The following is a 12,553-nucleotide window of genomic DNA, read 5'->3' on the forward strand; positions in this document are numbered from 1 at the left end:
CATTGTCTTTATGTTGATTTTGTAGAATAACTTTTTATTCATGAGTATTGTTTTTATTTGTATTATATATTACATGTACTATCATTCTACAGTAAAAGTTTGAAATGTGACTGGAGGAGTGACCACATTCAATGACATTACTTTATGTGGACATTGTGGATTCTCTTTGTATTTCTAATACTATTGTATTTATTTGTATTATTAATGACAAGTATTGCCTATCTATTATGAATCTGGGAAATGTGACTGCGGAGGAACGATTGCATAAATTAAATTACATGTCATGTTGTTGACTTTGTGGATCATCTTTGTATTTGTTAATATTGTATTTCTTTGTATGAAATTTATTATGTTTTGTCTTTCCATTATGAAAGTTTGCGAAATGTAATGTGAAATGTAATGGAAGCTTAAATCCGCTACTCTTTTGTCAGCAAAATCCACCCCACCGACGCACACAGACACACCCTAACTATAAAAGTGTGGAGGAGAAATGGCATTTAAGTTGTGTGCGTGTTTGGTGTCGATGCTGACCACTCGCCACTCTAAAGCTGTAAATCGAGGGGAAACACTGAGCACAAAGCAACAAACAGAAAGGAATTCATTAAAATATCTTATCTCTAAGAGATTGCAATGTTTTCAATGGACAACCACAACAATATCAACAGCACGATGTACATGTCATGATATCCTCAATTATCAGGCAGTTGATAAAGCTGTAATATGAAACGACAACAAAGCAATCTTTGTCCGGACACTTTTCGACAACTGAAAGATAACTGAGGATGTCCTTCAACATACATTATTTCTACCTATTAATATCACTAAAAGCTACACCAGACAGACCCTTAACTGTTACCAACGGTTGATGCCATCTGTGGAAACCAATTAAGAATCCTCACTTGGCATCTAACTTGGCCATTTCCTGGACGTATGTTCCGATGCTCTCACTGTCAAACACAACAAAGTAAATGTTTTTCAAAGAAGAGCTGGTGGAGGACACAAAGTGGTTGGAGATGGCCTTGAGGATAAGCTGGGCAGCTGTTGGCTTTGGGAATCTATTCCTGTGGAGAACATTCATGTTAGAATGATGACTCATAGCTTGGATTTAATACTAAATTAGTTAATTTTACTGAAACACAGGCAGTGTCAAACATGTTTCTTCCACCCATTAGGTCAACTTATAGGACATGTAAGAATCCCCAAATAACCTAGGAGTCATGTTTTTGGATTGTGGAGGACATCACGTAAGACCTAGGAATACTCCACACAGACATGCTAACATGTTTTTATGTAAGTATGGATACATGTTCCTCAGGAACCCGTTTACATGCTGCCTCTTGGATATGTCATTAGGAGACACGGCATCAGTTCCCACAGTTACGCTGATGATACACAAATGTACATTGCATTGTCTCCTGATGACACAGGACCAAAAGATACATTTTTTAACTGCATTTTAGACATAGAGTAAGTCATGGCTGGCAGTTAATTTCCTACAACTCAACAAAGACAAAACAAAGGTTTTAGTTGTAGGTCCTGAAGACCAGAAAGATAAACTTTTATCAAAGTTACAAGATTTTAAACTAACACAATCCATAAAAAACCTTGGTGTGATTTTTGACTCCGAGCTGACTTTTACCCCACATATTACAAATGAGTCCACCCGTTTCTCTCTCAGACTAACCCAAAGGTGCTAATATGTTTTTATTTTATGTCGTTGAGACTATTGTCATGCCTAGCTCCTTGGCCTTCTCAAAAAGAATATTAAAACTCCACAATTATGACAAAACTCAGCTGCATGCATGCTGACAAGAACGAGAGGGCGAGACCACATTATACCAGTTTTACACTAGTTGCTAGAGTAGCTCCCCGTCCGCTTCAGGATTGATTTTAATGTTCTATTTTTAGTTTTTTAATGGCCTTTCGCCTTCTTATCTATTTGACCTGTTTTTACTATGTCAACATTTGCGGATTCTGAAATCCTCTGGCACCAAACTTTTATCTTTATCAAATACCAGAACAACGACCCACGGTGAGGCGGCATTTATCCACTCTGGCCCACACCTGTTAAACAGCTTGCCGGAGATCCTCAGGACTGCAGAGACAGTTGATATTTAAAAATAAAAAAGGTTAAAAGGCACACCTTTTTAATCAGGCTTTTAACTGATCATGTATCATCTTTGGTTCTTCATTTATGTTCTGTTAATTTCGATTGTATTTAGAGCTAATATTAGTATTATTATTCTCACTATTTTATGTTTTTATTCCTTTAATATTCATATTTTATTTATATATATATATTTTAAAACATGTTTTACATTATTTTTTGATGGCATTAATTTTAGTAATTGTCCAGTGTGGTGTTTTATTCATTTCTCAGTGCCATGCCATGTTTTGTTATTGTCAATAATGCTGTGTTTACTGGTGTAAAAAGCTGGATTAATTTGGAATAATTTCCTTAGCAAGTCTTTGTAAATGTCCTTGTTGAGGGGTGTCCAAAGTGTGGCCCACAGGACATTCCACAAAAATGATTATTAAAGGCCTACTGAAACCCACTACTACCGACCACGCAGTCTGATAAGTTTATATATCAATGATGAAATCTTAACATTGCAACACATGCCAATACGGCCGGGTTAGATTACTAAAGTGCAATTTTAAATTTCCCGCGAAATATCCTGCTGAAAACGTTTCGGTATGACGACACCTGCGCGTGACGTCACAGATTGTAGAGGACGTTTTGGGACAGCATTGTGGCCAGCTATTAAGTCGTCTGTTTTCATCGCAAAATTCCACAGTATTCTGGACATCTGTGTTGGTGAATCTTTTGCAATTTGTTCAATGAACAATGGAGACAGCAAAGAAGAAAGCTGTAGGTGGGAAGAGGTGTATTAGCGGCCAGCTGCAGCAACACAAACACGTAGCCGGTGTTTCATTGTTTACATTCCCGAAAGATGACAGTCAAGCTTTACCATTGGCCTGTGGACAACTGGGACAACAGAGACTCTTACCAGGAGGACTTTGAGTTGGATACGCAGACGCGATACCGTGAGTACGCAACCAGAATGTTGCCATAAGCATTTTGTTTAATTAGTATGTGTAACGCAGTACGCAGCTGCGGCTTCCAAACATTTGATCGCTTGCCCGTACATGGGTGCCGCTATGTGCATGTCACGTACGTAACTTTGGGGACTTTGGGGAAATATATGTGCTGTATGAACTTTGGGGAGGTGAACGGTACTTTGGGCTATGGGATTGAGTGTGTTGTGCGGGTGTTTGATTTGTATTGGCGGGTTATATGGACGGGAAGGGGGAGGTGTTTGTTATGCTGGATTAATTTGTGGCATATTAAATATAAGCCTGGTTGTGTTGTGGCTAATATCTTGTGTTTATTTACTGTTTTAGTCATTCCCAGCTGAATATCAGGTCCCACCCGCCTCTCACAGCATCTTCCCTTTCTGAATCGCTTCCACTGCCCTCTAGTCCTTCACTCTCACTTTCCTCATCCACGAATCTTTCATCCTCGCTCAAATTAATGGGGAAATCGTCGCTTTCTCGGTCCGAATCGCTCTCGCTGCTGGTGGCCATGATTGTAAACAATGTGCAGATGTGAGGAACTCCACAACCAGTGACGTCACGCGCATATCGTCTGCTACTTCCGGTACAGGCAAGGCTTTTTTATCAGCGACCAAAAGTTGCGAACTTTATCGTCAATGTTCTCTACTAAATCCTTTCAGCAAAAATATGGAAATATCGCGAAATGATCAAGTATGACACATATAATGGACCTGCTATCCCCGTTTAAATAAGAAGATCGCATTTCAGTAGGCCTTTAAGTGTTGTTTTTAGTCTTAAAAGCAATTTCTACTGTCAGTACCCGGATGTTGTACTCAACACACACCAGAGGTTCAATGTGCAGTGATGCACACTTACTACCCTCAATAGTTGCCATCTTAGCTAAATATCAAAAGGGGAGGGGCTAAGATGAGTTGTTGTAGTTCACATTAAAAAAGGAGTAAAGAAAATGAGGAAGTAGAAGAAAAGACTACAAAGATGAACACAAAGAAGATCAGGGAGAATAAGAACAAAAAGAACAAGAAAAGGGAGAAATATGAAGAAAAGTAAGACACATAGGGAGAAGAACAACAAGAAGAGGAAAACTAATACAATTATAAAGAACAAGTGGAAGAAGTAAAAAGAAAGAGAAAAAAAATATTGCATTCATCATTTGAGTATAACACTTGTACACAATCTACTTATTGAAGTGTACTGATGAAGTATTCAATTTGGCAGACACATAACCTTTAGCTCTCATATATCCTTTGTACTTTGGAAGTAGCCGACCAATCAGATGCACACGTTGGTAGCATGTCACGCTAACACTGTATGCAGTTATTTAGGGCCACAACGACTAAGGGGGGCCTGATGATCATGGCGACCGTCACTTAGTAGCAAATTATGTTGTGATCTGGTGTTTGCTTGTTTCTACTTTGATGGACTGAATTACCTCATGGATACAATTATTCTTTGTCTTTGCTAAACTTCTATTCAGCAGTGAGACAACCTGTCCTTTGTAAACATGTGTTTGGTTTAGCAGTGACCATTCAAAAGCCCTAAAAGCTTTCATTATGGGGGAATAGTTATGAGAAAAAACTCAGGAAGAATAAATTGACTCATTTGACACAACGCATATCTCTGAAAGAAAACTTGTACTCTACCTCTCCAAACCCAGGCTCTCTCTACAGGCAGAACTTGATGTCCTTGCGACAGACCGTGCTACTGAACAAATGCTCCATTCAACTAATTTTATGAACATTGCGAAAAACCTGGTAAACTATTAGCTCATCAACTACGCCAGATATCAGCATCTCATTATATTCCGCAGATCCAATCCGATTCAGGTATAGTTACGGATGATCTTGAGATCAATAAAGTATTTAATAATTTTTATGCGTTCCTCTACTCATCTGCTAATTGTTCTACTCCTGAGCTTGATAATCTTTTTGCCAATCTGGACATTCCCCCGCTTGATCAGTCCGCTGAGGTAGAGTTAGAGAGACCAATTACTGTGGCGGAATAAAATATTGCAGCGTTATCACTACAAAACAGAAAATCCCCGGGACCAGATGGCTATCATCCCAAATTTTCAAAAAAATGTTGGCATAAGCCAACCCCCTTATTATTGGACATGTACAATACATTTTTTAAATCTGTCCGCCTCCCGCAAACGCTCGACCAAGCTTCAATTTCTCTCCTCTTGAAAAAAGGCAAGGACCCTTTGTCGCGCACTTCGTATCATCCTATTAGTCTGTTAAATGTGGACATTAAATTATTTTCGAATTCCAAATTTCTGACTTTACGTCTGGATACTATTTTCCTTTCTATTATTAATGTGGAGGCATTAATAATCCGACTATTTTCACTTTTACCATTCCATGCGGCAGGGTTGTCCTCTGAGCCCATTGCTTTTCGATCTTGCCATTGAGCCTCTGTCAATAGCGCTTCGTACCAACCTGCTTATTACGGTCAAATATAGAAACAATGTGCAGATGAAATCTCTCTCTATGCAGATAACCTTCTATATGTCTTGGAAATCTCTGTCTTTTGGACATGTGTCTGGTTACAAATTGAACTATAAATTATACTGCTAAGAATCATCCTGCACAATTTTCCCTTTGAAATTGCCTCACAAAGTTTCACATACTTGGGTGTCCAAGTCACACACGTGCTTGCAGAGCTTTATGAAACCAACTTTGTTACACTGTTGTCCAGGATCCCAGAAGATTTTGATCGCTGGTCCTTACTTAATTTATCTTGAGTAGCTTGTGTCAACTCTTAAAATTAGTGTACTTCTGCAATTTTCCCATTTGTTCCAGTGTATACAACTTTTTGTTCCTCAGTCCTTCTTTCGTAATTTAGATAATCAGATTTTAGACTTAATTTGGAATAAAAAGACTCACAGGTTACATAAACAATATTTACAGCGACCCAAATGGTACAACCAAACATTAGGTTTTACTACTGGGCCACCAATATTAGAATTCTTAAATCCATCCATCCATCCATTTTCTACCACTTGTCCCTTTCGGGGTTGCTGGAGCCTATCTCAGCTGCATTCGGGCGGAAGGCGGGGTACACCCTGGACAAGTCGCCACCTCATCACAGGGCCAACACAGATAGACAACATTCACACTCACATTCACACACTAGGGCCAATTTAGTGTTGCCGATCAACCTATCCTCAGGTGCATGTCTTTGGAGGTGGGAGGAAGCCGGAGTACCCAGAGTGAACCCACGCAGTCACGGGGAGAACATGCAAACTCCACACAGAAAGATACTGGCTGAAATTTGACGCATTTGATACCCCTCCATTGGTTATAGAGGCTAACTCAACCAAAACAGTATCTCTTAGGGCTCTGGTACACCCTCCCATCCACTCTTCTACTTCCGCTTTTACGAAACATCTAATCGTAACAACCTCATTCAGAGTTTAGGTTCAGTTCAACCGCTATTTTGGTTTACATACTATTTCTAGTCTTGCACCCATCACTGATAATCATGTTTCCCACCCTTTCTTTTAAGATGGTCAAATCTGCGGATCAACAACATTAAAGATGTATACATTGACAACAGTGTTGCCTCTTTACAGCAACTTTGTGATAATCAAAACTTTTTCAAATAACTACAGATCTGCAGTTCAGTTTGTAATACTTTTCCCAGGTTTTGAAACTTACCAACTGACACAGTTTTAGATGCTTTTTGACACCACTTCCGAATTCAAAAGGACCCATTACACAATTTTACAATCAAATGTTTTATTTATGCCCGGAGTCTCTGAATTCAATTAAGTCACTTTGGGAGGGTGACTTAAAAGTGACCCTATCTGAAGAGAGCTGAACAGAAACTTTAAGTAGAGTAACAAGTCTTCTATTTGTGCTAGAGACAGCCTTATCCAATGCAAGCTAATATATCGTACTTATTATACCAAGGTCCGGTTGGGTAGGATGTGTGACGTAATATTGATATTATGTTATCGTTGTCAACAGTCTTCAGCTAACTTAATACATAAGTTTTGGCTTTGCCCATCCCTGTTCAGTTATTGGACTGAGATTTTTAATAGTTGGTCTTTGGTAATTGGCTAAAAGATTGAACCGAGTCCTCTGAGCGGACTATTTGGGGTGGCCTTTCAGTCATCTTCTCTTAGCAAATCCAAAAAGAACTTGGTAGCATTTACTACCGTATTTTTCGGAGCATAAGTCACACTGGAGTATAAGTCGCATTTTTTGGGAACTTTATTTGATAAAACCCAACTCCAAGAATAGACATTTGAAAGGCAATTTAAAATAAATAAAGAATAGGGAACAGGCTGAATAAGTGTACGTTATATGAAGCATAAATGACCAACTGAGAACGTGCCTGGTATGTTAACGTAACATATTATGGTGAGAGTCATTCAAATAACTATAACATATAGAACATGCTACACGTTTACCAAACAATCTGTCACTCCTAATCGCTAAATCCGATGAAATCTTATACGTCTAGTCTCTTACGTGAACGAGCTGAATAATATTATTTGATATTTTACGGTAATGTGTTAATAATTTAACACATAAGTCGCCCCTGAGTATAAGTCGCACCCCTAGCCAAACTATGAAAAAAACTGCGACTTATAGTCCGAAAAATACGGTACTTTGTTGGCGAGAAGACTCATTGTGCTAAATATGAAGGCTGCAGTACCTCCCTGCCACATACGCTGGATTATAGATGTTCTTTATTGCCTTAAATTGGAGAACATTAGGCTGACATTGAATGGTTGTTCTTTGAAGTTTCTGGAAGTATGGGGTGGTTTCCTAAATATGTAAAAGAGCATGATGTCAAATTCAACCCAGATGGTCTATAAATGTTCTCATTCATCCAGGTCATTGTAATCTCAGGGCATTTACAATCCCAACTGGACTGTTTGGTTTGTCTTAGAAGATCTGACCAATCAAATTCTTTGAGCATGAACTGATGAAGCCTACTCGGATGAGAGGCGAAATGTCTTCTAAGACACACCAAACAGTCAGTTGCAATCAATTGAATGCTCTGAGATCAAACCAGATTGAAATGTAATTGAAAGGTAGACAATTGATGAGCATTTTGTCTGCTTTTGTGTATTGATGCGCCGTGTTGGGGACATTCAGGAGCGCAGTTGTCTGTGGCTTCATGTATATATTTGCCTGTACTTATTTGACTGATACATGTTTCTTCTTTTTCTAGTTTATTGTTTATATTTTATTGTATACAAAATGTTGGCGAGTTACTTGTTTGAGGGGGAAAACAAGAACATTTGACATGTATTTAATTGTATTTCTGGACCGTGTGTGTAAAAAATTTAACAAATTAAAAAAAACACTTGCTAATTGCTAATTTAGTGTTTTGTTTACTTTTTCAATTAATGCCCAAACTGCATAGCAGTCTTGAATTGACTTCAAATAAATTAATTGAACATTTTGTACAACATTAACATTGAATAAAAGTAAATACATTAACTTCATACAACTTTCCTTCAATACTAATGGGAGTTGTAACTAGGCTGCAGTCATATAGCCCCTAGGTGTTTCATTAGAAAATAAAAAAGACCAAAATCGGGCCACGAACCAATTCTTGTTTAGGGTGACAAAAACAATACTAGAGCGTGCACCTGCGTGTCAAAGTGGGTGTGTTCTCACCGTCCAGCAGGGAGTGACGGAAAAGCCAGGGACTTGAGCTTCTTCTCCTCTGCAGCAGAGAGACAGTTCTTCACAGACGTTTCCAACTGCTCCTCACACTTTTCTGACCCCCACTGAGGAACGTTACAGTGGATGATGAAGCGGGCCGTCATTCCGCTGGCCGGGCTTACAGCCACTGTGAGGCGAAAACACAGTTTTAGCGGTGAACTGTCGTATCACATTTCACAGTGGTTGAAGACATTAATGTAACTGTGCAAATCTGTGTGTGTATTAAAGATGTGTCATTTGATTTCTACAGTCCTTCCACTAGCACGTAATGAATGACAGCTGACACAATAGAAAAATCAGAATAAGTTTAAATACAACTGCAAACAACCCACGTCATGGAAATTGCAGTAATACAGCCATTTCTGTATGTACTGTTTCAGAACGATACAAAAATCTAATCTCGCTGCTTTTCTAACCAAAATGATCACGGTTATCAATATTATTGTGGTTTTGTTGAATGTGCTCAAAAAGTACTTATACACGCAATTAAATCTTTTAACCAAGGTTTTATTTTTACACATACTTCAAGCCACTATTTTGCGTGTTTATGTTTCACTGATAGTGTTTTAGTCTTGGTATTTTAGCTCTTTTATTGACTAAGCTTTTATTTTTTTTAAATAGTGGTTTGTACTGTAGCACTTTAAGATGTATTTAAATGACAAGAGTGTAGCAAATCAAATATATTATTTATTATTTCTGGCGGGCGTTGTGTCCTACTCTGTTCAGCCGTCCTTGAACGCATTGTAAAAATACCTTTGTTTTCTCTGTGTATAGCTTGATCACTCTGAGAGACACTAAGAAAACACAGCCTGTAGTTTCAATGTGCACAATTGAATAGCTTAGTTGTTCAGCCTGTAATGTGTTTATATAAGTTTAGATTGAGGTACCTGTATGTAATTTCTTAATGAGAAAAGACGCTTATAACGCTTGGTTTCATGTTAACATTTAAGATAGCGAGCTGGCCCCAGTCAGTTATAAACGCAGTTATAAATCTTGATTTTTCAATAATTTCAATTCAAAATGGTAAAACTAACCAGCCAGGGTTTTACCGCGGTTATCATTATTACCGTTTATCGTTGCCTGCCTATATACTGTATATAGTATTTGAAATGGCATTATTTTAACATATTACAGTGAATTTGTTTGCACTTGCATGACTCCTCTTATTCACTGAAGTCAAACATTTAGAGTGTGGACAACAAGGAGAAGGTACTGGACAATTATTACCTGACGCCACCTCCAAAAGTCCCTGGGCTTTTCGTAGCTCCTTAACTCCCTCCACGAACTCTTGGCCTCCAGCCTTCTCCAGAGCATTGCCTGCAAACGACACAGGAGCAGCAGCTGAGCCGAGCAGCAGCACAGACACAGCAAGAGGTAAAAAAATGATGGTCCTCACCAACACCATCTTTCAGGTCCACCTCTGCATTGGTTGGGTTGATTATGGCCTCCACCTTAATTGTTCCGATTTTGCCGATTTCAGTCACTGTGAGGGAAAGCTGAGGTTGCAACAATCAGCATCACAGTATGAGTACCACTTTGCGGAAGGGTTCAAATAATATGTGGCCAACCTAAAAGAAGATCAGCATAGTACCTTTTGACCGAGGAACAGGCTCTTTGCTGAGAGGATGGTGAATCCATCTCCCGGACCATCGTCGACTGTGGAGTTTGGTACAGATTCTTTGTCATTGTCTGTGCTCTTCACCACATGGAGAGAAAAGATCCAAAGAAACTTGTATGACAAAAAGCTATGTTATCATCTTGCTTAGTCATAAGGCACGCATTGAGCAGACCAACCTTTGGCTTTCGCCCTCGTTTTCCTTTGACCTTTTTGGCAGATTTGACAAGTTTGGTGCTCTTAGAGCGTAGTTCCTGATTCTCCGGGACAGACGACTGGTTGTCCACTTTAGCACGGCTTCCCCGCTTCTTGGACAGCAGCTCTGGGTGGATGTGAGGCAGAACTCCTCCGTTTGATATAGTCACACCCCGAAGAAGCTGCCAGACGAGACATTTACAGTTCAATTAGAATGAAATACGGAATATTTGCAATGAGTAGTCTGTTGCAACCTACTTTCAAAATGTAATGTACAGTAGTAGTACCTCAAATTACGCTAATTTTGATACAGGTGCCTTATCTCGGCTTTTTGTAATGCTTTAAGTTGCGAGCAAAAATTTGAGTTCCAAGTTGTTTATTTCGAACCCTGCCTTCCAACGACCGGAACAAAGAAAAAGAGTGTGAAGGAGAGCACCAAGAAGAAGAAGTGGACAGCACCCACCAAATCAGAGTACCAAACCTTTAAAAACACGACCGGCAAGTGTAGCCGACCCGGTGAGGCAGCCCGTCAGTCAGTATCACACCGAAGCAGAAGGCAGCCTTATGAAGAATCAATCCACGACAATATTTTTAAGTTAAGTTAAAGTACCAATGATTGTCACACACACACTAGCTGTGGTGAAATTATTCTCTGCATTTGACCCATCACCCTTGATCACCCCCTGGGAGGTGAGGGGAGCAGTGGGCAGCAGCGGTTTTTGTCCCTTAAGTTAATTTTTTTGGCATTTCTGTTTTTTTCTGTTTCACCAGTAGATATTAGTGTTGTTTTTGTAACGATCCCTTGTTAACTTCTTTGGTGATAAGTTTGTATCTGGCAGCGCCTTGTAGCAATCTCCACTTGTGAGCAGCAGGCAATTTAGCACAAAAGCCATATTAAGAGCAGCACTGGAGAGATTCATATTCACATCTGCATTTTTCTGGAAAAACCATTAGCAAAACATAATCTGTAGGGGACTAAAAATGTTATGAACTAACTTTTATTGCTGTAAATATATGTTTCAGATCATTTGTTTTTTTTCATAAATAGTTTTTCTCTTTATGAGAGAAATCTAATGTAAAGCAATACACAAGTGCAGTGGTACCTTTTGTGCTCAAATTGGTACCAAGACTGAGTTTGTAACTCAAAATACTTAGCCTATTAATATAAATAAAAATAATTGTTATTCGTGCATGGGCCCACAAAACTAAATTTTTATCAACATGCCTTTTTAAAAACAAAAGCAAACTTTTGAATTAAAAATATCGTATAAAAAAAACAACACAGTAGAATGTACAGCAAACAGCTACAGTAGTTTACAATAATTTCCGCGCTATACTGCGCGCCTGTTTTTAAGATGCAGTCACCTAATTTTAAATTTATATTATTTTGTACATATATTGGGGGCATATATTAGCCGCAGGTTTACACATTGAGATATTTACACAAGCACTTGCATATATTCACAAAATTGCTTTTGGGCTTGTGCCCTCTTCTTCCGCACGCGGCGGTCTGGACTTTCACAGCTCGTTGGTGGATTTCCGTTCCGTGCAGTGGCCGTTTCCTTTTTCGATGGCCAGGTCGATCGCTCTCGGCTTTCAGCAAGTCGTGAGCATTTTGTCACGACTTCTTCAAGATGAGGGTGAGGGCATGGTGCGTTTGATTTAATGTGAACAATTTCCTTGGTCCACAATTTCATTGGTATAATGTGACGAGGCTAAGTTCATTTGTGGCATATGAGGCCCCTGAACACTGAAAAATTCATAGATTAGGCAAAGCATTGTAAAGCAAATAGAACTAGATGTTTCAATCCCTTTGGTGAGTAGGAATAAACTTGACAGTAGCAGTCGGTGTGGAGTGGTGAAAGGGAGGGTAAGTATTGGGGTCATCGGGTGGGCACCCTGCTTCATCGACGTTTCGTTGATTGAAGCCCACGACGTCTCCAAAGGGCTCAACGGTGTACCCAGCGTCCCAGGTACACCC

The 12,553-nt window shown here is 39.2% G+C and overlaps 1 protein-coding gene across 4 annotated transcripts in view; it reads right to left on the minus strand.

The window, feature by feature from the left end:
- The window catches only part of LOC133657509 (core histone macro-H2A.2), a 49,881-nt gene that overhangs the window by 2,120 nt on the left and 35,208 nt on the right, over nt 1–12,553 (minus strand). For 2 of the 4 annotated variants that reach the window (XM_062058941.1, XM_062058940.1), the window contains exons 4-9: nt 10,555–10,754; nt 10,354–10,465; nt 10,159–10,258; nt 9,990–10,079; nt 8,715–8,889; nt 1–1,061 (exon numbers count right to left, since the gene is read on the minus strand). The exon at nt 1–1,061 is cut by the window's left edge and continues 2,120 nt beyond it. In XM_062058941.1, the coding sequence (XP_061914925.1) occupies nt 896–1,061; nt 8,715–8,889; nt 9,990–10,079; nt 10,159–10,258; nt 10,354–10,465; nt 10,555–10,754 (843 nt within the window). In that variant the 3' untranslated portion in view covers nt 1–895. The remainder of the gene's footprint in view (nt 1,062–8,714; nt 8,890–9,989; nt 10,080–10,158; nt 10,259–10,353; nt 10,466–10,554; nt 10,755–12,553) is intronic. The other 2 variants (XM_062058943.1, XM_062058942.1) reach the window with 2 other exon arrangements.

The sequence above is a fragment of the Entelurus aequoreus genome, linkage group LG09 (assembly GCF_033978785.1).
Source record: "Entelurus aequoreus isolate RoL-2023_Sb linkage group LG09, RoL_Eaeq_v1.1, whole genome shotgun sequence".
In the NCBI taxonomy this organism is placed as follows: Eukaryota; Metazoa; Chordata; class Actinopteri; order Syngnathiformes; family Syngnathidae; genus Entelurus; species Entelurus aequoreus.